Raw genomic sequence first — 23,487 nt, 5'->3', positions numbered from 1 at the left:
AAGAGGCTTCGGATCAGTGTTGGATGGTGGAGATGGAGAGTTGGTATTGGTGGGAAGAAAAGCAGACACTCAAGGTGTTTTGGTCATGGAGTGGCAGGATAAGCAAGCCATGCCCATGCGTTTTTGTGTCCCTGGCTGTTTTTCTCGTTTTTCTGTTAGAGATAAACAAAAAATTCAAAATAATTTTTTTAGTTATTTTTAATGTCATGATCACGTGACTTTAACATCTTCAGCTGTGCGTGCATTTAAATCATTTTCTACCTAAAACTTTATTTATTTGTTTCTCTTACTCTTAATTTTTCTTTTATTTATTTGAACTTCAATAATATGTGATGATTAGTTCTTGCAGGGCTGTGGGCATGTCCATTTCATTTTTCACTACAGTGTATATATCTTTCCATAAGCGAATATATATTCTCCGTATAGAAACAAAAAGCTGAAGCACCGGATTTTTATGTAAAGGTAAGCTGCAAAATTATGGCAGACCAGGCTGACAACGTGTGGAGAGACATTTAAAAATGGGAGTATAAGGTAATAAAGATACAGCTGTACTACGAATAAAGGCATAAAATCACCAAGGCCCAACAAGAACCATTGAAGAAATCTCATCTTTGTAGATTCATAAATTTCATTAGGTGATTCTCTAAAGGGGTAAAATTTTATCAGCATTCATGTATACATTCATACAACTCTTGGCAACTGTCTCCAGGTAACTACTGACTTCAAGATTTTGTCTAATCATGTAGGTAAATTCCTCAGCAAACGCAAAGCTCGTTTCCATTGTGATCTTTCTGACAGGATAATTCTCCTCAGAGCTGGCACCGCCCCAGCAGCTAGAATTGCAGCATGATTTTCATTATCCATGCTTAGATTATATAGGATACATATGGCTGCTTCGACTGCCTTCTCACTTCCTCCCTCTATTAGCTTCACCAATGGAAATATTCCTCCATCAGAAGCAACAGCTCGAGTGGCATCTACCATTCCCTCAGAAATTATCCTGTTGAGTTCTAAAACTGCAGTTTCTTGTGCTTCTAAAGAGAAAGAGGATCTCATTTGGTCTATTAGTCTTGGTATCTTCTCGTAAAGGGTAACTTCCATGTTGATTGGATTCTCAAATCCAAGGATGGGAGTAGGACTGTAGAGAGAGCCGAGTTTAACAAGGCAAGCAGCAGTCCAATCTTTGTACTGAAGAGGAATGTTTGATTTCAGGATTTTACGAAGCAACTTAGTGAAAAGGGAGGGGTTTATAGTGTGTCGAAACAGTTCCAAATCAAGAAGCTTCGTGAGTAACCGGGAAGCTGAAGATATAGCAAGACCAACCTCTTCAACTTGAACGGCATGTATTTCTGCCTGCTGACTGTCATCATCAGATTCCAGTTCTGCCAAAAATATAAAAAAATTCAAAAATAATCACATCTGAAACAGTACAATCAATAACAAATTATACTGCATACGGCAAAATAAAATACGAAATGTGATCCATAACAAAGACAATTCATCAATATAGATAAAAATTTCAATTAAACACATTTTTTGTCATTAAAGAAATCAAGTTCGTTTTCTAAACTCCCCACAGCAGCCAAATTGTTAAGGTTCGGACAAAATTCGGAATGTTTCTGACATTATTTTAAAAAAGAAAGAAAGAAAGAAAAACAATTGAAGGTACGTACAAGTTGTTCAAATACTTTTACAGTGATAAAAAACATTATTTTCAATGTCTCATTTGTGCCTAAAGCTAGAATTTGTGAAAAGTAGGCCATTTACATGCATGTAGTCACTAGTACTTCAGCAAATAGCAGTTAATTGTCAAAATGTTTTTAAAAACCTGCTAATATTTATGAAACTTTAAAATCAACAGAACACGATAAGAATAAAATTAATCAATAGTCAGTAATATAAAAATTGCATAGGTTGTATGGAGTTGCCTGGTGGATAAAAGCAGTAAAACAAAAGCAACAGCCAACAACCAAAAGATGTTAAATTCAGTTTTAATATATTGGAAAGTTTCAATCAAAGCAAGATACTAATTTACAAAGTTCCAACCATTGTTTAAGCACAAAAACATATCTCGAGATAACTTCATTTTTATAAAAGAAATTTCTGTAGAGGCAATCATCTCACATACCGTTCAATTCTATTTGTTGGAAAATAGCAAGCAGACCAGATTCGATGTTCACTGAGATGACTGTGTCCATGCTTGAGTCACTAATTGCTACAAACTCAAGGACAGAAGCTGCTTTTCTTTGTAGCTCTGGGGATGGGTGCTTTAGCATATCAACTAGGCGAGCAACAACATCCAGGTCCAACACGTCTCGTCTATGAGATTTGAAGGTCAACACAAGTGTCAGTAAAATGATTTGTCATGCATGTAGTTAATCACATGATAGATCACTACACTTGGTTCAACAAATGCATAAATGGTAAATCATTCACAGAAATCAAAATCCTATTTCAAGATAACTAAAAAAAAACTTATTTCCAGTTGGCATACTGTCTAAATATCTCTAAGGCTGGCCCATTATATAATCTGCCCATTTCTGTTAAATTGCCCTGGACAGATAAGGTGGCCCTGGGTATAAATAATTGAAAGGGATGCTCTTTTTTTTGGTAGGAGCTCCACCAAAGCATAGCTGTCAAGGACCATTATGCTATCAAACAACAATGCACTAAGTCAAGCATTTCAGGAGGCTGGAAATCATAATAATATGGGGCATTTTGTAAGGCATGGGGCTAGGGTTTTATAACTTCCCACAGAGAATGTCTGTGGATGGAAAAAAAATTACAAGATCAATCTTATGACCACTTCAGGTTATAAAGAATGTTTTAATAACAATCTAGAACTTTTTTCCTTCTCAAGAATATTTTGTCAAGCAAGAAAAACATTAGAGTAAATTTCAACCAGATAAGTTTTCATGTAGAACTAATATTGTCCAAAATCACTTGACAATGACTAAAGAGGAAAAGCTTGGATTTTGCATGCCACTTCCACCGAGAAATTTTAATACCAAGACACAAACTTAAATGACAACCATTACAACTTTGGGTACTCTGCATCAACAATCAGTGTTCGACTCCTGAGTAAAACATTTTGTGTAAAGAGAAGAAAGAAGTGAATGGTGAAGAAAAGACAAATCTGATTTTGGGAAGAGCAAAAAAAAATTTTAAAAAAAAAGAGGATTACCTGGTATTTGTTTTTGACTGCAGCATTTCATCAACTTTTCTACTTAATCCAGTAGAAGCATCATCACCTCTTGCTGCATCCAATTCCTTTTTAAATCCATTAACTGGTTCATCATAAAACTGCAATGCATTACAAAACCTGGTAAGCATATGGAGAATTCTAAGCTTTCACAACATGTTGCAAGAAGCAGGAAACTGACCTTCAATTTCATTTCCCTATTAGGGTCTAAGATTCGAGACAGTAAATTCAAGGCCTGCATTACATCATTTTTTACAACCTCATAAGCAATTCATCATGATAAACAACAAATTTGATGGCAATATATAAGATTAATATATAACTACCTTTTCCATCATGCTTTCAGACATCTCTGAGTTCTTTAAGATGTTGATCAAGGGAGCCATAACACCTTCAGCTTCAATTGTCTCACAAACTGCATTGCTGAATCAAAAAGATGCATATTAAAAAAATACTAATGAGAAGTGCCATACATCAAGAATACGGCAACAGCATGAAAGGTATGGTATGAAAAAGAGAATAAAATTCAAACATGAAGTTGACGATTCACAACTCTCTCTTCACTCTCTCTCCAGCAGCTTGAGAGTTACTTCCAGCCAAAAGAGAGTTTGCTATGACCTCCTAATGCTTTTAGAAGGTAGTTATCCCATAAAAAGCAAGAGTATTAAACACCAGACTAGACGGGATGACCATGTTGTTCAGCCTAAACTGATCCTAATTATAGATTTGTTTACCAACCTTTGGCATCAAGTTGTCTTACCAATTTTCAGTTTGGTCACATAAGTGAAATCGCTGTTTTCATTGTGATTCAAAAGAGCAGAAAACCCTAGCATGTGGCAACCTAACCAAGTGATTAGGGCATATCATGGTGTTGACATGTATAAAGGCTTATAAAGATGGTTCAAAGAATATCTCAACTCTTTGGTTTCTTATGAAACAGCCACTGCCATATTCTCCCTGCCATAGTTTCAGATTCTTTCAAATGTGTAAGTTGCCCACAATCCTTCTATTTAATATACCTAGCACCAGAAATTTAGATGACAATGTCAAATCCAACAAGATATTGACCTTGCCGCATGCAGAGACCTTTGACCTCATGATTCATATGGAGTGACCGCATTGCTAGAGAACAAAAGTGTTAGTTTCCAACGTTATCTGGGATGCAAAGACAGATTCAAAACAAGAAAGCTAAGAAACAGCACCTGATAGATAACTTCTCCAAAGCGCCAACAGCAGCAAGTCTGATAGCATCATTGTTATGGTCCAAGAGCTGAATTAAGTTCTTGACTGCTCCAGCTTCCTTAAATGAATTTCGCAAATGTTCATTGATAGATGCATCAGCAATTGACTCTGCAGCTCTGCAAATGGCTGACTCATCTTCAAGTTCAAGAATTAAAACCAATCTGGCCACCCCATCTATCCATGGCAAAACTGTAAATTGCCTAGTTTTAGATGATCCACTTTGAGACAATTTTGTGTCTTCCACTTCTATAGCCCCTGTGCGAGCAAGGAATTGTTGCTTAGATCGTCCAATTATTGCTTTCATCTTAGCTTCCTCAAGGTTTGCATTCTTGTCATCAATATTTAATCCGAGGAGCAATTCAGAAGCACCAAACCTTGAAGGACCTTTAAAAGTATGTTCAATTTTTGAACCATCAGGTAGGCTTGGCCATGAATGCAAAGCTGGAATAAAGGACCTATATGCAGCTGCGCTGATTAATGGCACAAGAACTAGACCTTCCTCCATGACAAGGATTCTATAGTATTGATTCTTACAAAGTTCCACCAGAGCGTTTCTAGCTTCCTTCCTAATGACCTTGGATTCTTCGTCAACCGCAGATTTTAAGAAATTCGCCTGCAGTCAATATCATAGGAGATTAGAATTCTTAGGATACTTACAGCAAGCATCAAATGAAGCTCTTTTAAGGGTGGAAGTGCTCCGTAAAAGGCTTTATATTACAGGATTTCTTCATAAATTCACCCGTTACAGAAATAAGACAATAAATGCCAGATTGGGCAGCCCACTAATGCGCATCAAACTTTGGAAAATTCAAATGTCTTCATTGCTGAAGGGAAAACAACTGCAACAGCAACATCAAACTTTTGACCAAAAGAAAATACATCAACTATTTCTTATTGTTGCCCACTCCAACATCCATGTCGAGCCAAGAAAAAGAAAGGCATCAAAACCAATTGAGAAAGCCAGACACATCCATTTTCAGACTTTTTTCAGTCATAGAAGCTTTCCATTTAAAAAGTAAATCACCGCAAATCAATGACATTATCCTACACCAAATTCAACTTTCAAATTGCCTGGTTTTAAATGTAGAAAGAACCCTCACCAACTTAGGAATAACCCCTGCTTCAACCATGATGTTGTGGTTGGAGTGGGTCAATGTCAAGTTTGCCAATACTCCTCCCGCTGCTTCCTTCACTCTAATATCCTCATCTTTCAGGGACTTAATCAGTAAAGGTAGGACATCAGGGTTAGCAATTTTCACTCTGAGCTTCTCATCCACAGACAAGTTCCAAAGAATGCATATACTTTGCTCCATCACCTGAAATATGTTTACACTTTACTTCAACAAACCAATTTTCAACACCAAAAGGTAAGAAGTGAATTTCATTTGATGAAATAATTTTCTGTACCTGAGGAGTCAAAGAAGGTTGAATGAGCAAACGAGTTATCTCTTCAATCGCTCCACTTTCTGCTACTACATCTCTGTATACATTGACTGAAGATATTGATCGTAGGAGGCCAGCAGATGCTTCGCATGCAGAGCTTAACTCTGACTGAAGAAGGTTTACAATGAGATTGATGCATCCCTGAAACTGCATGATGTTATCAATGCACTTCTTTCCTCCAAGTGAATATTGCCACAGTGCCACTATTGCTTGTTCTCTATCAAGAGGATCGTTATCTAGCCCAAGCATCCGAACAAACAAGGCCACATAGTTATCACTGAAACTAGATGAGCTACATTTCGAGTCCTCAATATTCTGAAATTAGAAAAATGATGCATCAGTATTGAGCATAGAAAGAGGAACTTTTTCCATCTACAACAACATATATTGCATTAATAAGGAACCCTGAATTAGTATAGTTAAGTAGTAATTTATCACGTTCTCAATCTAGACCACAGGTTTCCTTAAGAAAATACAATAAAAACATAATATAAGAATTACTAATTCTAAAAAAATTACAAGAACCAAATTTAGCTTCTTCAAAAAACTTTAGCTGGTGAAAGGAATAGGTAAATGGCCAGCACTTTATCGGAAAACAATACTGGTATGGGCTCCCTATTTTTTTCCCTTGGCTCCATGATTACACAAAACTAAGAGAATCAAAATGAAAAAAAAAATAGAAATAGAAATTATAATTAAAAACAAAAAAACAAATAGAAACTTAAAAATTCTGGGCCAGAACTCAAAAGATAGTGCCATCGTTCATCGTAAGCAAGAAAACTCATAAAGAGACACCATCAACATATCACCACAGCATGAATCAAAATCAAGAAACCATTGCTTGGAAAATCATTTTCAATCATATATACATGTTACATTGGCAACAATCAGACAGCTAGAACCAAACTTGGAAAACAGCAAGCAGTTTAGGAATTACAGACTAGCCTTTTGTTGTGGACTGGCATCAACGGCACCACTTCCACCGCCATCAGCACTGGCCCTGGTAAGCACTGCGCTTTTGGAGCATAATTTGGGGTTGGAGTTTTTATTGTAAATATGAAAATGGGAAGAGGCTGATGGTTTTCTTCTTGTGGGTCTAATAACTTGAAAGAAGGTATTGCAGGGAGTGTATTGGAGAGAAGGGAGGTTGAGACTGGAGTGAGTTGGGATTGTTAAAGCCATCATTTCCTTTTAGCTAAAACTGTAAAAGAGAAAAGAAAAACAGAGAGAGATGATAGTTTTGGGAGAGGTTTAAGGGTTTATGGTGTCTGTATTATTTACTGGGTTTAGGGTTTCTCGAGTCGATCTTGAGAGAAGGAGGAGAATCTTGGGGGGTTTATCCTTTTTCTGCACAATTTTTTTGGGAATGTTTATTTATTTAATTGTGGATGACGGATATTTTGGATTGAGAAGATGTTTTTCTAAATAAAAGGAAAAAAAAAAAATGTCCCAGGGCAGTATAGAGTGGCAAACAGATAAAAGAAAAACTGAAAGTATTGTTCGTAGCTAAATCTTTGTCGTTGTGTTTTATGACTGTGTATGAACTATGAACAATAAATAAATTCCTATCAATGAGCTCATTTTCATGCGCTATTTTGAACTGTATTAAAAAAAATTAACACAATAAATATTTAAGTCTTATTAATTTTGTTTTAGTATAAAAAAATTTAAATTGTATGGGAATTAATTCAATGTAATCTGATAAATTTAAGGGATCTAAAAAACAACATTAATAACTAATAAAATATATAATTTGATTCAAAATAAATATTTAATATGAATATTTTTTATAAATATTAGGATGAAAACATGCAAGATTGATTTAGATCAGCTCGGATTTAACCTTCTAATCTGCATGTTACGTCATAAGACTATAATAACCTTATATAAAGTAAATAAAACTAAACTATGATACTTAATTTCCAATAGCTTAGTGTTAAATGGTAAAATTAAAAAAAAAAAAAAAAAGACAAGGAAGATAACATGGGACAAACTCACATCTTGAGTCATGAGATCGAGATAACCTTGTAGAAAAAAGTTTGAAATAAGTTATAGAGTTTTATCCATGATTAATTCAATATTGATAGATGAAATTAAATATATATATATATATATATATATATAATATAAAAAAAAATAAATTGAGTTAACCAAAGTTAATCAACTAAACTCATGACAAGACTGATGAAATGGTAATGACATTATAGAAAATAAACCAAAATAAATTATGAATCATTATTCTTGATTAACTCAATGTTAAATGATATATTTTTTTTAAATATATAAAAAAAGATCCAAGCCAAATCAAATTAACCTAACAAACTTGCGACTCATGTTATGATATTAGGATAATCTAATAGAAATTAAACTAAAATAAATTATAAAACTCAATTCACAATCAACACGGTGTTGAAATATGAAATTGAAAAACAAATCGATTAAAAATAACATGAAAAAATAACTCGAGTTAACTAGAGTTAATTCATCAAACTCGTAACCCGAGTCATGGAACAAGAATAACCAAGCAAAAAATAAATTAGAACAAATCATAAAATTTAATTTTCAATCAACCCTATAATGAATGATAAAATTAAAAGAAAAACATCAACTAAGAAAAAAAAAACTTAAATTAACAAAGTTAGTTTATTAAACTTATTGCATGAATCATTAGGATAATTTTATAAAAAATAAATTATAAAAATTATAAAATTTAATTCAAAAAAAAAAATAAAATTAAAAAAAATATACAAATCATATAAAAAAATATTATTAGATGAAAGTGTTACGTGATGAGGGGTTTAGTAGAACCCCTCTTTTTGTTTTTTAAGTTAAATGATGAAATATAATTATTTTTGAAAAATATAAATTGTAAAAAAACTTAAAAAAAAAACACTATTATAACTAATTGTGTTTTATAAGGAGAGGCAAAGTAAAACCTCTTTATTTTTTGTTTTTATTTTTTAAAAAAAATATGACAAGTTTAGAATGTAAAATTCCAGCCAAATCTTGCATGTGATGATTTTTAATACTCTATAGCATCACATTTAATTATTTACGAGATTGAAAAAAAATTGAGATGCTAAGCACTGTTATCTATAGATAAATCAATAAATTTTAAATTCGTACAGGTTTTTCATGTTCCAAGATGAAATATTGCTTGTTAACTAAAAACGAAGAAAATTCGAGGCACCAACAAATTTTTTAAAAAAATGTTTTTAATTTTTATATCAAGTTGCTTTTTACTATGTACTTTTTTTTTCAACAGTAATAACACAATAAATAAATTATATCAAAATAAATTATCAACAAACAATCGATTGACTAAAATAAATATTTCGGTTTAATTTGTTTTTGTGCTATCTATCGTATGTCAGTGTGTAATTGCAGCAGATGATAGCCCAGCTAGGAGTCCATTACGGGCCCGAACTCTAAAGACAGGATGGGCACCAGCCCACTGGACCATACACCGATGATCTTATCCCGTTACTCTTAATTTTATATTATTTCAGTTTCGCTGATATTTTTCATTAATACCATCTTTTATTAAATTGTTGTAAAAAAAATCGTTAACTGATAACGAAATTCACTATCTCTTTATCCTAATAACCTCCTGTTATGCACTAATATGAGGGTCAAATGGCTACATAAATTAAAAGGCAGGGATGTTCTTTCTTATTAGCCTGTTTGGATTAAAAGAATATACAGTGGAAGGACTAAACTGAAACAAAATTTAGAAAAAGAATCAAATGCATCGTTAACCCAACAAATGGCCTCTAATGATTTAGATGTTCAGGTCATTTGTACAATTTTGAATTATGCATTATAATTTTGTATGAATTTCAAATTTTAGTTATAAAAAAACTATAATTTATATTTTTTTCATCTATTTTTTCAAACTGCAATTACAAAAATTACTATAATCACAAACACATTATCAATCCCATCGCCAAGGCCAAATAACAGGCAAAAGGCCAACTAGTATCTCAGTAGACGATCATAATCCAACTGAACTTCTTGTTACTGGAGTGAATAATCCTGAAGATTTGGCTTGGGTTTTTATACAATTGGCTATTGTAACCTTTCAGTACTTTGTTTGATGCCAGTGAGTGAATCCCTCCATTTCCATGCTTTCCCTTGATCGATCTTATATTCTTTTCTTTTCTTTTTGTCCTGGGAATTGAATTATTAATTCTCATATTCTAATTTTCCTACTTGGTTCTGAATAATATTGATGTGATTGTTTTTTATGGTAGATATATGGCAACCTATCATCTTGAATTTGGGTTAGGATAAAGATGTACAGGAGAAAGCTCTTGGAGATGTATCTGCAATTCATGCGCATCTTCATTTTCTTTCCAGGATTAGTTATAATTTTCTGTATTAGGCTAGTATAGTGTGGCAATTATCTAAATTTCATTTCATCCAGAATAATGTTAATTCGACACATGGGGCTCTTTTCTCCTAATGTGCAGGATAATACTTTGGGCAACATTTCTGAACTTCAGGAAATCCTCGGGATGCATCCTTGAAGTATCCATGGTGAAAACCTGAAGATCCTTCAAAAATAAAGAACGATTATATTAGGCATCCTTGGGCTACACATGAAGATCATGATTGAAAATCTCAGAAACTTGTCGACTTTAGGCCCTTGGCAAGCTTGCTTGTACCATATACGCGACAGAGATCTGTCATTTGCACAACTTAATACAAAAAACATTTAAACTCCAGTTGTTGTTGAACTAAACTTTCTCCTCCGTCCTGCCAGTTTTCTTCTCTCCTTTGTGGGAATTGCAAGAAAATGGAAGAACCGAAATAATCATTGAGCAAGTACCCACCATGAAGTGGCAACTGCATCAACTTTGTTGAAGCAGATGAAAGTGAATATGGAAGACATGTTAGAAGCACGAGTCATAAGTTAAAAGAAATTTAAAAATCACAAGACAGTCAAAAAGTGGAGAAGAGAATGAAAACATCTAGTTATGTTGTTATACAAACTAACAAATTGTACAAACATCGAAAAAATTTGACGCCATAAGAAGCAATAGAATGATCTCTCACCACAAATCAGCTTTGCAATCTATATGTTTCTTCTCTGCAAAGCATTTTCCAACCAGAGGATCGTCCAATGCAAAGCTATCCCGCTAGCTCCAAGTTCTAGCAGCGAGCGTAATTGGATCTCTTCCAGATACATTAGGCGACTGACAAAATGCTTCCTATTGGTTATTTACTTGTTTGTACTTTGTACCATTCTTTTCGAGAATTTCAAATATTCTCAACATGTAATATGATTTCGTTCACAAAACCTCAAAGTCAAAATATCAAATAAAACTGGTTTTGATCAACTTATTTGAAGGGAACGAGGCCCTTCAAAAGGTCTCCCACCCTAGAGCCATTGTGCTTTTCTCGATACTGTAACAGCCCGAGTTCTCATGCTGTATGTGAACCACCAAAAAAGGATCCTAAATGTCATCGAAATTTTTTCCCTTTCTCTATTATCAAGAGTGCAAAATTGAGGAAAACTGGTATCCTAAAAACAAATCGATGCTTTGCACCAATGTTGGTTGACAATCACACAGCATCCTCCTTAGAAAGAGAATTGAGAGCTAATAAATAAAGGCAGTTCCTTCCAGTCCCAGGATTCCAAGTCTGAGGACATGACGGCAGCACCAGCAGCCAATGCAACAATAGCAACGGCCATACCTTTAAGGCAACCATGGCCATGTGATAATTTTCCTGATAGGGCCTTGCTGTACTTGTCTGCATCCCTGAAGAGTGCTTGGCGAGCAGCATCAGCTTCAGTTTCCATTCCTTTCTCGTTCTATATGCAAAAATCATAAACCAAGAATTAGGAAAATTACTTTGCATACCATGAATAGCACTTTCATAGGTAAGAATTCAGTTACAACATGATGGGGAACAGCTTTTGCATTGAAATTGTATTACAATCGCCAAATAATTTGAAAATGCTAATAGAGAACAAATAATAGAAAAGAGCAAGATACTACCTTCTGTCTGAAGTTCTTGATGGTTTCCCTCAAAGGATCCAGAGGAGCCATTTTCACTGAAAGCTCCTTCCATTCCTCCGTAAGTCTTTTAAGAATAGCAACACTAGATTCTAGATTATCCTGGTAAACCTTATCCTGTTTCTCCAGTTCATGACAAAATTAGACATGGGTGGTGACAAAACAAGGATAGCCAGCATCCATGAACATAAAACTCATTATGGAAAAAACAAATCAAAGAAAGTAACTTACCCATTGCTTGTAACAATCAGCATTTTCAGTCAAACACCAGATGGAAATTCCAGCTGCTTCCTTAGATAACTCTGGAATGCCTGTTAAAGACAGTATATATATCATGCTGAACTCAAGATCATTTTCCCTAGATGGCAAAAAGATTACGTAACTGAAAATGCAATCAAATCAAGCTCTCATACTTTCTCCAGCTGCCTTTAGTGCAAAGCTCAGTATCTGCTGTGATACTTGTTTCATTGCTTTGCTTCCAGACGCGCCAGCAAGAGCCACCTCCTTTAGGGAGGGATAGATTGCTGCAAATCTTTCAGTAGCCTGCATGAACACCACATACAAAAGAAATTAAGAGCACTGAACCTATAATATCTCCGAGCACCGATACAACAGATGCCCAGATCAAAATACCCACCTTTATTCTAGCTGAAGATGGAGGGAAGGTAGCTCGTAACAGTATTTCGAGTGCAGAAGGTGGCATCAAGCGCTCCCCCTTTCTAACAGCACCACTTACCACTATTGATCTAGCCTTTGGAGCAGACAAAATTCTGCAACCAAATAGAACAAAATTTTAAAAAAATTAGAGTTCAAAGCAAAGGGAGGAGAGCTGTGTGTGCTGTGCGGGCAGGCAAGCGGGCGGTGGGGGAGAAGAATGGCAGATTACAAAGCATACATACTTCTCCACTAGCTGCAAAATTATATCCCTGGACTGTGGATTAGAGCTTTTGCCACTCATTATAGGCAAGAGGTTATGTGCCCAAGAGTACAACCCTACTGCCAAATCACCATGAGAGGCCTACACAATAAAATTTGCAAAGTTAAGGTAAATAAAACAATGGGTACAGGTGCCCATCTTGCAGACTACTGAAGTCATACAATTGTTCCGTTACCTGTGCTATCATCCATACAATAACCACAAGTTTGTCCTGTCCTTGATACTTTGAACTTTCCCTGAGTGTTGGCAGTACATTAACCAAAGCATCAGGTTTTCGTCGCAACACCAATGCCAGAACTACAAACATTGCGACCTGTCATTTCATTTATACATCAGCACTTAGACAAAGTAAAAGGTTTTCACAAGCAAGTCTATCCATAGTAAGGCATTTAGAGAAAAACAAAAACACAACTCAGTTTGCAAGAACAGCTATTACCACCAAGGTATAGAGATTAAAGATAAGCTGTAATTCAGAGAGTAAAAGGAAGCATCTGAAGTGGACTAATCCGGTTGTTAATAGATAGAAGGGAGAGAAGGAAAGAGTTGTTACAAAGAAGAAACTAGAAAATGGATCCTGAGACCAACCATGGGTTCGTCATTAGCCAAGACATTCTGAGTGCTCACAATTAGTAAATGTGCCCTTTCATTAACAGATAGCCATGCCCAAAATTAAAAGTACCAGATTAAACAGGCCACAAATGTGTCTGGGGTCTGTAAGTGTTCCTCATTATTAGTAAGCAAAAAAAAAAAAGTTAACATATCAGGCCTTCTGGATTGCTGAAACCAGAATTCAGTAACAAAAGCACCAGTTGTTAGCTGTAGCTCATAGCTAAATTTTAATAATCAATATTAAAAAAAATGGAGCAACCTACAACATGTTGGCTTATAGATGCTTGAACAAAGAAAAAGCATGATCTGTTTACATTAAATAAATCATACAGCAAGTGCTCAAATCTCTCAAGAGCAACGCGCATCAAAGCCTCATCGAGGAGAAAGAACAAAAGCCAGACTATTATGGAAGAAAATCTGGATTTATTTACTCCAAAACCTATTTTTTGGCATCCAAGAAGTACACCTGAAGTTATATGTGATGTATCAAAATGCATTTTTTCAGAAAGTCACTCTCCTAAATTCTTACAGAAACCACCTCCCAAACATTTTTGTGTAAGATGATTCTAAATATGGACTTCCTTAAACAACCTATTATAAAAAGATACCTAAACTGTAGACATCAAATGATTGATGAATGCACTCTACATCCCAACTGACAGGATAACAACGTACCATGTATAAAAAAGGGAATCACATAGCTTACTCACTCCAAACAGAGCGTTTCCTGATGCTTCATGAAAATTTCATCTAAGGAACCTGATTAGACCAAAATGGCTTTGATATGCATATTCCAGACAGCAGCATTGATGGAACACCTAAAGTTTCTAACATCGCAACTCAGGGGGGAAAGTCATGCCTGGCCTTTACAGCTAAAATAAACGATCCCACATAAAATTTAGCAATCTAAGTTCTTGATTTTCAAACCTAAATTTGACCTCCAATATTATTTCAGGAGAAATGGTGGTTATGGAACAACAGAATTGGTCACCCACAAGATGATGGCCCGCATTCACCAGTGTTTGGTTTAAAAAAGAGTTTATAGTATTTGGATTTCAATATACTAGTTCAAGTGTATTGATTATCAAAACAGTAATGGAATGCTGAAAGGACGTATACCACTTCAAAGAAAGAAACTAATTGCAACTCAAATTGAAAAATAGGCTGCTGTTTACAAGTTGAACTTGTAAGCATCATGAACCAGGCATGAAGTTAGCACAAGGTCAATGACTCTAGATGTAAGGCTTGCGCATCATGGTTAACACTCAGAGGTGAGGCCAAGCTATCTGTGAGAATATAATAAACCCAATATTTTTACATTAGGAAGTTAAGATCAGTAGGGCTAAGGAGTTTTTAGTCCTGAAGCCTATGCATGTCATTGAGTAATATGCAAGAGTTTGGGACTGGTAGTAAATACGATGGGGTCAGGGCAGGTTGGGATCCATCTATTGGCACACACTTACTCTTCAAAGACTATGTTCTCATAGATGCCACGTGAATTAATTCAATGTGTCAAGGTTTCAACTTTTGCATGTCTACTTGCTGTTACTTGCTGCTTTCTAATGAATATATACTTTTGTGTTAAGCACACACAAATGACTACCTGCATTTACAGGAAAAGATGAATTAATTGATAAAATCAAAATGCAAAAGTTCTTATGTATTTCCATCAACTCAATCCTCGATCATAACATGACAAATGTACAAGTGTCTGTACCATATGGTGTTTTATGTCAAAATATATGCTTCAAGAACATTTTGACCACCCTGCATGTTTAAAAGCTCAACACATCAAAGACATGACACTATTCTAATAAAGATAGTACCAAATATTAATATATTTGAACCGAAAACTTTCTAATATACACAAATTAAACTCTATATCCATGCACCTGAGGAAATTAGCCTCAGTGTTGGGAACCACTAAACATTCATGCAAATCAGGAAAAACCACAACTCAACAGTGCCATGCATCAGAGTAATGTGCAGGCAAGTGCAAGACATGGTGTAGAAAAAACACAGCAATGTTTCCATCAACTTACCTGAGACTTTGACGATGCTTGCTGAACGCCCTTTTTAGAACCTTTAGAACCACCTTGCTGGCTTGCCAAGTCTGCAAGAATGCTGTCTAAAGACCATAGTACAAATGAACCAAGCGCTACAGTGGAGCGTTGGTTAATCCAGTCAGCAGATGTTTTATAAACAGCTTCAGAAATATGTGACAGTGGAATCTGTTGAAGCATACAACGGCCAAAAATTATTTCATGAAAAATGGAAAAAAAAAAATTCCTTAAGCTGTCAGACTAAAATATCAGCAATGTAGAGGACATGATAATCAAAAGAATACATGTGAGGCAAGCGGTGAATATAATAAAAAATCATAACTGCACATCAAGTCATACATGATGATGAAATCAAATTCATAAAAATGCTATAAGTTTACAAATCAATGGAATTGTTCTCTACAAATTAACATAAGGACAGTGCAGTGCAAGTAGACGAAAAAACAATGCATACATGACAACTTAAATTCAATCAAATTAAAGATTTGAAATTTGCCATGCTGAACCTAAGACAGAATTTAACATAAAATATCTAAATAAACCAAAACAAACAATTAAATTAGAACTCACATCGGCAAGTCTGGCCACAGGATTCTCCCTGAACATCTTAACCCAAGGAAACTGCGACGAATTCACTGCCGAAAACGCCCTCCCAAAATAATCCGCAAATCGCATCAGCTGAATCTCTTGCTGCCCCTCATATGACCCCTACAAAAACCAAAAAACTACATGTCAAAAATCAACCACATCATTCAAAATTACAGAAATAAATATATAATACACCTACCGATATGTCAGAGAGAAAGGTAGCGAGGTCGGCGGCATCAATTTTAGCGGCGGCTTCAGTTACAGTCACCTTAGGTTTCTTAGGTTTCTTCTGCTTCACTTTCTTCTCATCGGCCTTGGCATTCTCCTCGGGAAATCCAGTATCATCGCTGTCATAATCATCACCTTCTTCGCCATCAGATCGGTGGTGCTTCGATCTCGATCGAGTATCAGCAACAGCGACGGCATTTGCGGCGACTCTCTGAGATTCATTAATTTTAAGGCGGCGGTCTTCAGACTGAAGCTCGAGAGATCGGAAGACATTGTTTGGTTCGTTGTTGTCATTGGAATTATTGGCGGCGGAATGAGCAGCGGGTTTCTGCTTTCGCTGGCGCTTGGCGTAAGTGACTTTTTGCCAGCCGTGATCGTTGGCGTTTGAGTGAGTGTTGGTGCTGCCGGCGATTTGGTGATTTTCGCTTGATTCAAAGGAATCCATGCTGTTGTTGTTCTTCCTCTTCAAATATAGGGGGTTTCTTTTTATAAACAAAAAAATGTCTGGCTTTTTCACGGGGAGGGAGAGGTACAGAGAAACGAGGGGAAAGAAAGAGAAATTTTTGCCTGGGGAGACGATTTGAACGAGTTGACTTTTTAAATTTCACCTATTACCGTGTTGCCTTTCCTATTAATTTTATGTGTTTGTGTTTTTTCCTTCTAAATAGTTCATTATCCTTAATGATCTTCCATTAATGGCACTTAATAGAAGCTTTCGGGAATGGTTGTTTTTTTACCTTTGAATATGTTAATATCTAAAAATAAAATAAAAATAAAAATAGTCATTTTGTTGGTGAAAAATGTAACTTGGCCTTTGGAGGGCAACGGTCGGATGTTAAGCCAAATCATCTTAAACAAGAATGCAAGGCAAAATCAAAAGGCAATCCTGGATTGAAGGATAGCTATTTGCTGGAGTATTTTTTTTACAAGGCCAGAGAGGTCAAGAATTGACCTGCAGATGGGTGTAAGCTGTAACCACCCACTGGCGTCGTTATCCAAAAGCAATGAATTGTCATTATCTTAACGCAGATCTTCGAGTGCTGCGTAAATTTACCTAGAGAGGCACACCTCCAAGCCTTCAATCGCCACGCAAAATACACCTCAGCTCCTCTTGTGTGCGATCTCCAACCACGACTCGCAGCAGGCACCACTCAGGCATGTCTAATTTTACACAAATCTTAAACTATGTAGATTTCAAGATTTTCGATTATATCATTTATGTTTAAAACCATCCTATCCGTTTCTTAGAGGAGAATTTGATGAAAACTTCAATGAATCTCCGGGATGCTGAGTTTGTATTTTTGTAGTTGGAGTTGCATGCAAAACAAAAATCTTCATACTAAAGTCAGTTTGAGTATTTTGTTATGAAATAATAATAAATAAATTTTATTGGTTTAGATGAAGTATCTGATTGGCTGTGTAGGTTGAAAATAATCTTTGAGATTAAGATTATGTATAGAAATATGTAAAAAGTTTTTGTACTAAAAACATGCATAAAATAAAATAAAATATGAATAAAAATGATCCTAGTTTTGCCCGCAGCTGGGCTATACCCGAGACAATATCCAAATACCTGGGCTGACCCGGGAAATCTGGATCAGGCTTTTTGAGAATTTTATCTTTTTCTTTTTCTTTTTTCTTCGGCACGTCACTTAGAGAGTGTGAATTGTGAAACACCCTCCAGAGCAACAATTTTTTATTACTCAGATTTAAGATTGCAATAATTATTGTTAATAATAAATTAAAAGAGGTAGTTGAGTGGTTTGTTGGTATAATAATTATTGTCAATGCAAGAATATAGTTGTGATTTTTATACCTGGAATCCAATTCCAGAACCCCTTGTACCTTTTACTCTCGCACCCAAAGAAAATCTATAAACTCTGGTGTTTTTTACACTGTAAAATCACTCATCTTCTCACCCATTTATAATAGTAAAAACATTGATGAACATAGAGGGAAAAAAGTTGTGATTAAGTTTATATATAAAACTTAGAGAGACCACCCCTCTATTCCTTAACCCCACTCCATTTACATGGCCACCGCTCCAAAGAAAATGAGCCACCCCGGCAAATTTCTAGTCCCTTAATTTGAAGATTTAGTACTGACTCCACCTGCTTATAAATACTAAAACATCGAAAATAAAAATAAGCAGTAGCCTTCAATTTGTCAAGTAAACTTCACCGGGTTCAGAAACATGGTTATTGCCCATATACAACTCTGCCCGGAGTTATAACTTCACATATTAACTCCGGAGAGGGTCATCGATCCATCCTCTCTTGGCAATATTTTTTCTCTCACAGACATCTGAAATATGAGAGTGTATAATTCTCATATCCTTAACAATCACCAAAAAGACATAATTCAAGTGGCTACCATCCCGTGCACTCAATTTCCAGCCACTTCTCGAGGTCACTACTGTCTTCTTTGATAAAATGGTATCCATCAATTTTTTTCTTATTTCATCAAGATTGTATCGCAAAATCTTTATTCATGACATTATTGTAATGTTGTCAGCAATAATGCTCGCACATTTGAACACCCACACAAAGTTTGGCCAGGTATACCTATAATCAATTAAATTGAATATTTGACATTCAAGGACCAAACCGTGAATGTTTGTTCGATTAAGAGATTAAAAGTATTTTCCATTAACATATCAGGGCAGAATAAGGACCTATTCGTTAAAAAAATAAAAACTGGGACTGAGATAAGTTTTACAAAAAAAATCAATGACAAAGTGACCCTTAAAAGCCTCACATGGTGGCATTTTAGTCCCTTTCATCCACTGACCCCAGATGCTAACCCGTGACTATTGTCGACGGACTGCATAGTCAAGGAATCAGGGCAGGTAGATATGAGAGGTCTTTTTTACGAGACTAGCCTTTGGGAAAGACAACAATCTTGTGATTTTGAGGTCCCTAGGGAAGGAAACCAGGATTGCTCTCTTCATCACCAAGGAGAGGCGAGCATGGAGAAATATATCTGGAAATTTTCAAGGATTTGATTTTTCAAGCAAGACAAGAATCCAGGGCCTATTTTCTTAGGCAACAGTCGACAATCAGACATGAGTCTGCCTAAGAAAAGAACTCTTGGGCGCTTGGGCTTTGGTTTGATATGGATAAGACCCAAGATTCGGCCTTTCCACTTTACATTTTCAGCCCAATACACTTAGTGCAAAATATGCTGGGCCCCAAATCCCTTTGTTGCCCAGATTATAGTAGCAAAATGGTGCTGCGCTGTTTGGGACTTCAGGCAGGACTTTAACCGTGAATAATATAAAGTTTTCTGACTTAAAACAATTTCTGCAAGGGTGTCTCACGCGTTTCTTAACTTCGAAGATGATTGAGATTGTGATGTAAAATGATTTTTAAAGTAATTGTTAAATTTAAAATATTATTTTTTTAATTTTTGATATTAATATTTTAAAACCATCATAGGATATCAAAAAATTATTAATTTAATATTTTTTCAAATTAAAAATATTTTTTAAAAAACAAAATCAGAAATTATATCAAACATTTAATGAATGAAACTCTTTCGATTTTCAATTTGTTAAAGACCAGTAAGAACACGTGTGAAAAATAAGAATATTTTTTTATTTATTTTTAAAGAATGTGAGAGGATAAGAGACTGAGATTGGTTTGAAGATCGTACAAGACCGGATTAATTTTTCTATCTTTCCTTCCTTACAAGCTTACGGGGCTCCAATTTTCTAGAGAAAAAATCAGTTCACCCACAAAGATTTATTTATATATTAAAAAAAAAAAAAACTTATTTTACTATATTCAAAAATAAATATTAAAAAAAACAAATGTTATCAAAAACATCCAACCCGCCTGACATTTTGGGTGGCTAACAGCGCACGATTACTCACGCTAAATGCAGCCGTTAAAAATATAATTCACATTGTGGACAGGTCACATCCGCTGCTGCAGGAAAAAGGATTCAGTTCAGTTTACACCTAGGGCTTGAAATAATAGTAAAGGAAAAAACAGGTTTCAAACAATAAATCACTGAGAAAATAATAGCTGAAAAATGTGAGGCAAAATACTAGAATCGGGCATGAGAATTGTGCGCAAATAAAAAGTAAAGGATGGATAAAAAATAATAATAAAAAACGAGTGGCCATTGACCAGGTCTTCCGGTCCAAAAACGTGGAAGCGTCTCAGATCAGAGAATTTCCTTTAAAAGGGGGAAATATAGACCGACCCACCGTGCCAAGTAGATGACGCACCTAGAAATTTCCCGGGGAGAGATCAGAGATGGAATATGTGAGCGATCCTCCTTGTGAGATTTGTCGTCTCTTTTTGCCATTCTTGGCCACCTGATTTGACACCATCTTCACGCCCAGTCAGCCAGCGGACCCAGAGATAACACTACTGGCAGCTAGCACTCAATGGCGAGGGAGAAAGGTGGGCTTGAATTTGAAAGAGCATGTCTGTCAAGATCTGCTGTCGATTTTGCCCCTTCATTTTTAGCATGCATGTCTCCCTGTGCCGGTGGGGGCACAAGATAACCCGCATTGCACTGAAAAGTGTTTCGGCCGACACTCAATTAGAGGATTTTCATATTTATTTTTTATTTAAAGAATATAGATATATATAAAAACATTCTGGAAGTTAAAGTTTAATAAGTGGGGCATGCAATCAATCTCACAGCCTGTAATTTCTAAGATGGATTGCGCTCCAGGTGTACACGAGCATCTCCCGGGAAGATTAAATCGTTTTTGAATGATGTGAATTTTATTTTCTTTTATTTATGTATGCTCTAATGTTAAAAAATCATTCATAATAGTTCGATACATATCTTAATATATTTTACAATCAACTAATTTTAATGTAATTATATAACTAATTTAATTATTTTTTATATAATATAATCATGTTACTGATTATACAATCCATTTGTCTTTTAATATATTTAATATACAACTATTTTAACAATATAACATAGTTAATTTATTAGATGTAAGAGCAACTTAAATTATTTTTTATTAATTTAATATTAAATAATAAAATTAAAAAAAATCTAAGATTAAGTTTTAGACCCCTCACATGAGCACTTGATATCATTTTAATTTTCAAGATAGTTTAGATCATAAGAAAAGAGAACAAATGTCCGTAAATAGAACTGCGTGGTTAACTAGAAAAATTGATACATAGAACTGTTTCTCTGCTTTGCATGATTGTACCACTTTTGGGAACATTTTAATATTTTTTTATTGATTTCCATGTTAATCAAAACTATATTTAAAAAAAAAAGGATTTTATAGATGTTTTTTTATTTTTTATATCGAACTTTATACAAATAAAAGAAATATTTTTAAAAAATATCAATTTCAAGATTTAAATTCAAAAAATAAAAAATCATAAATCCATGATCACCACGACAATTCTTTAAAGTTTATTACATTTAACTCTAATTTTGTCTAATTTAATCGAGTAAGAAGATATTTTCCCCCTCCAGTTTCAAGGAAAAGAGAAGACATTACAAATGTATGAATAGGGCGATAATTGAGCGGTTCGCTGTTGTATGAGTGAATTTCGTTGCTTTATAGTTATTTTTTTCTCTTTTGAAATGACTATCGCGTGGGGGATGCCAGGTATCCGTCTCCTTAAGTCAACCCCGCCGCATTGAGATAAAAATGCACATGGATTGTTAAAAATAAAAAGGAAAGAAAGATGCACATTAATCGACAAGATATACAATGCGCGGGGAATTACTGGAATACTACACAAGCACGTAGACTACCGTGTTTTGTGATAATGAGTTAACAATTTTTTTCCTTCACCAAATTAAACTACAAGATTTAGCGCTCACGGGTAAAATGAAATTTTATATATGATTTATTTGTTCTTTTTTTTTTACTGGGGTATAAAGGTTTTTTCATATTTTTTTGGAATATTAAAATATTTTTATTGCCTTAAAAGTAAAAATAAGATTATTGGTTGCTAGGGTTTTTTTTTAAATTCCAGATTTCACAGCACAGTTTAATTACTAATTTACCCATGAAATCAAAAATAATTTAAGCTGGTTTCGAAGGAATTTTAGATTTTCATGTTGGCTTTTGAGCTATGAAAAAATTAGAGGAGGGGTAAGTTGGTATTTTGAATTAATAACAAATTGCTAAATAAGGTATGAGCTGATACCAATACCTGGAAATTATAAACTTACATTCACTTGCATAAGTATGTATTTTTATAGCTCATTGTTATGCCTAATGAATATAACAGTGTTTACCGAGGCCAGAAAGTATTTTTAAAAAAATTTAATTTTTTTTATTTTTTTAATTAATTATATATTTTTTATGTTTTTTTATCATTTTAATATGTTGATATTAAAAATTATTTTTTAAAAAGTAAAAAAATATATTATTTTAATTTATTTTAAAATAAAAAATACTTTAAAAATAACCTCCACTTGTTTTTAAACATATTATGAACTGGATTGGGCACTTATACCCGCTCTGTGTCCATAAATTGACATCGATACTCATGGATAATCTCAAAATCAAATCATAGGAGGACAAGTGAACAGCAACGAGAAGTTCTTATATGTATTTATTAGTTTCCAGAGGGCTGAAAAGGCCAAGACAGAGCAATTACTTCCGTCGCATGCACGTAACTTAAGATATTTTAATTAACGAGTGTTTTGATAATCCATCTAGCATGGCTGATCAGTTTCTATCGAGTCTCGGGTGCTAATTCCGTAATATGCATCCTGTAAAATGTCAATTTCCTTCTTATGCAGCCGGCGCAAACCTGGTGGGGCTCTAATCTAAATGTCTATTCCTCCACTCATTTTTATAATAACGCCATGCACCCCGGCGGCGATCTTCTTCTTTATATATATATATAACGTGATGGAAACTTTATTCAATAGACATATTATATCAGTTTACCTTTCAAACTGTCCTCGGCAATGCCTTGTCAATTAAGATGGTGAGAGCTTGGAAGCCTCCGTGACACGTGTGGAGATAATCAATGCCCTATTTTCTCAGTGGTTAATTGCCAAGGTTCCTGTTTTTTTTTTTTAAATAAATAAATAAATACAGTAGCAGTGTTATTTTATGCTTGCAGCCGTTTGATAACGCGTTCTACTCCAGTTGTTTTATATTTTTTTTCCTCGGAGAACGAATGCTTGTGTATTCGC

General features: G+C 34.8%; 2 protein-coding genes across 3 annotated transcripts; both read right to left on the bottom strand.

The window, feature by feature from the left end:
- Nucleotides 1-594: 594 nt before the first annotated feature.
- LOC118061181 (uncharacterized) lies at nucleotides 595-7,378 on the bottom strand. Of its 2 annotated transcripts, none has more exons than XM_035074574.2 (9): nucleotides 6,833-7,378; nucleotides 5,852-6,202; nucleotides 5,545-5,760; nucleotides 4,405-5,057; nucleotides 3,529-3,625; nucleotides 3,384-3,437; nucleotides 3,185-3,303; nucleotides 2,129-2,319; nucleotides 595-1,382 (listed from the first exon to the last, which is right to left on the bottom strand). In XM_035074574.2, exons 1-9 carry the CDS (start codon nucleotides 7,070-7,072, stop codon nucleotides 739-741), a joined length of 2,565 nt encoding a protein of 854 aa, XP_034930465.1. In that variant the 5' UTR covers nucleotides 7,073-7,378; the 3' UTR covers nucleotides 595-738. The 2 variants fall into 2 exon arrangements, with proteins under 2 accessions (XP_034930465.1, XP_073267129.1); XM_073411028.1 differs by lacking the exon at nucleotides 6,833-7,378 and adding an exon at nucleotides 6,436-6,780.
- A 3,402-nt stretch (nucleotides 7,379-10,780) lies between these two features.
- Nucleotides 10,781-17,056, bottom strand: LOC118061182 (uncharacterized). Its single transcript, XM_035074576.2, has 10 exons — nucleotides 16,307-17,056; nucleotides 16,090-16,227; nucleotides 15,499-15,687; nucleotides 13,023-13,160; nucleotides 12,810-12,928; nucleotides 12,548-12,680; nucleotides 12,324-12,453; nucleotides 12,142-12,221; nucleotides 11,893-12,027; nucleotides 10,781-11,705 (listed from the first exon to the last, which is right to left on the bottom strand). The coding sequence occupies exons 1-10, from the start codon at nucleotides 16,778-16,780 to the stop codon at nucleotides 11,472-11,474; spliced, it is 1,770 nt and encodes a 589-aa protein (XP_034930467.1). The 5' UTR covers nucleotides 16,781-17,056; the 3' UTR covers nucleotides 10,781-11,471.
- Between the last annotated feature and the right edge of the window lie 6,431 nt (nucleotides 17,057-23,487).

Source organism: Populus alba, chromosome 8 (assembly GCF_005239225.2).
Source record: "Populus alba chromosome 8, ASM523922v2, whole genome shotgun sequence".
Classification (NCBI taxonomy): domain Eukaryota; kingdom Viridiplantae; phylum Streptophyta; class Magnoliopsida; order Malpighiales; family Salicaceae; genus Populus; species Populus alba.
The sequence above is the reverse complement of the archived record's forward strand: the minus strand, read 5'-3'. Positions and strand labels throughout refer to the sequence as shown.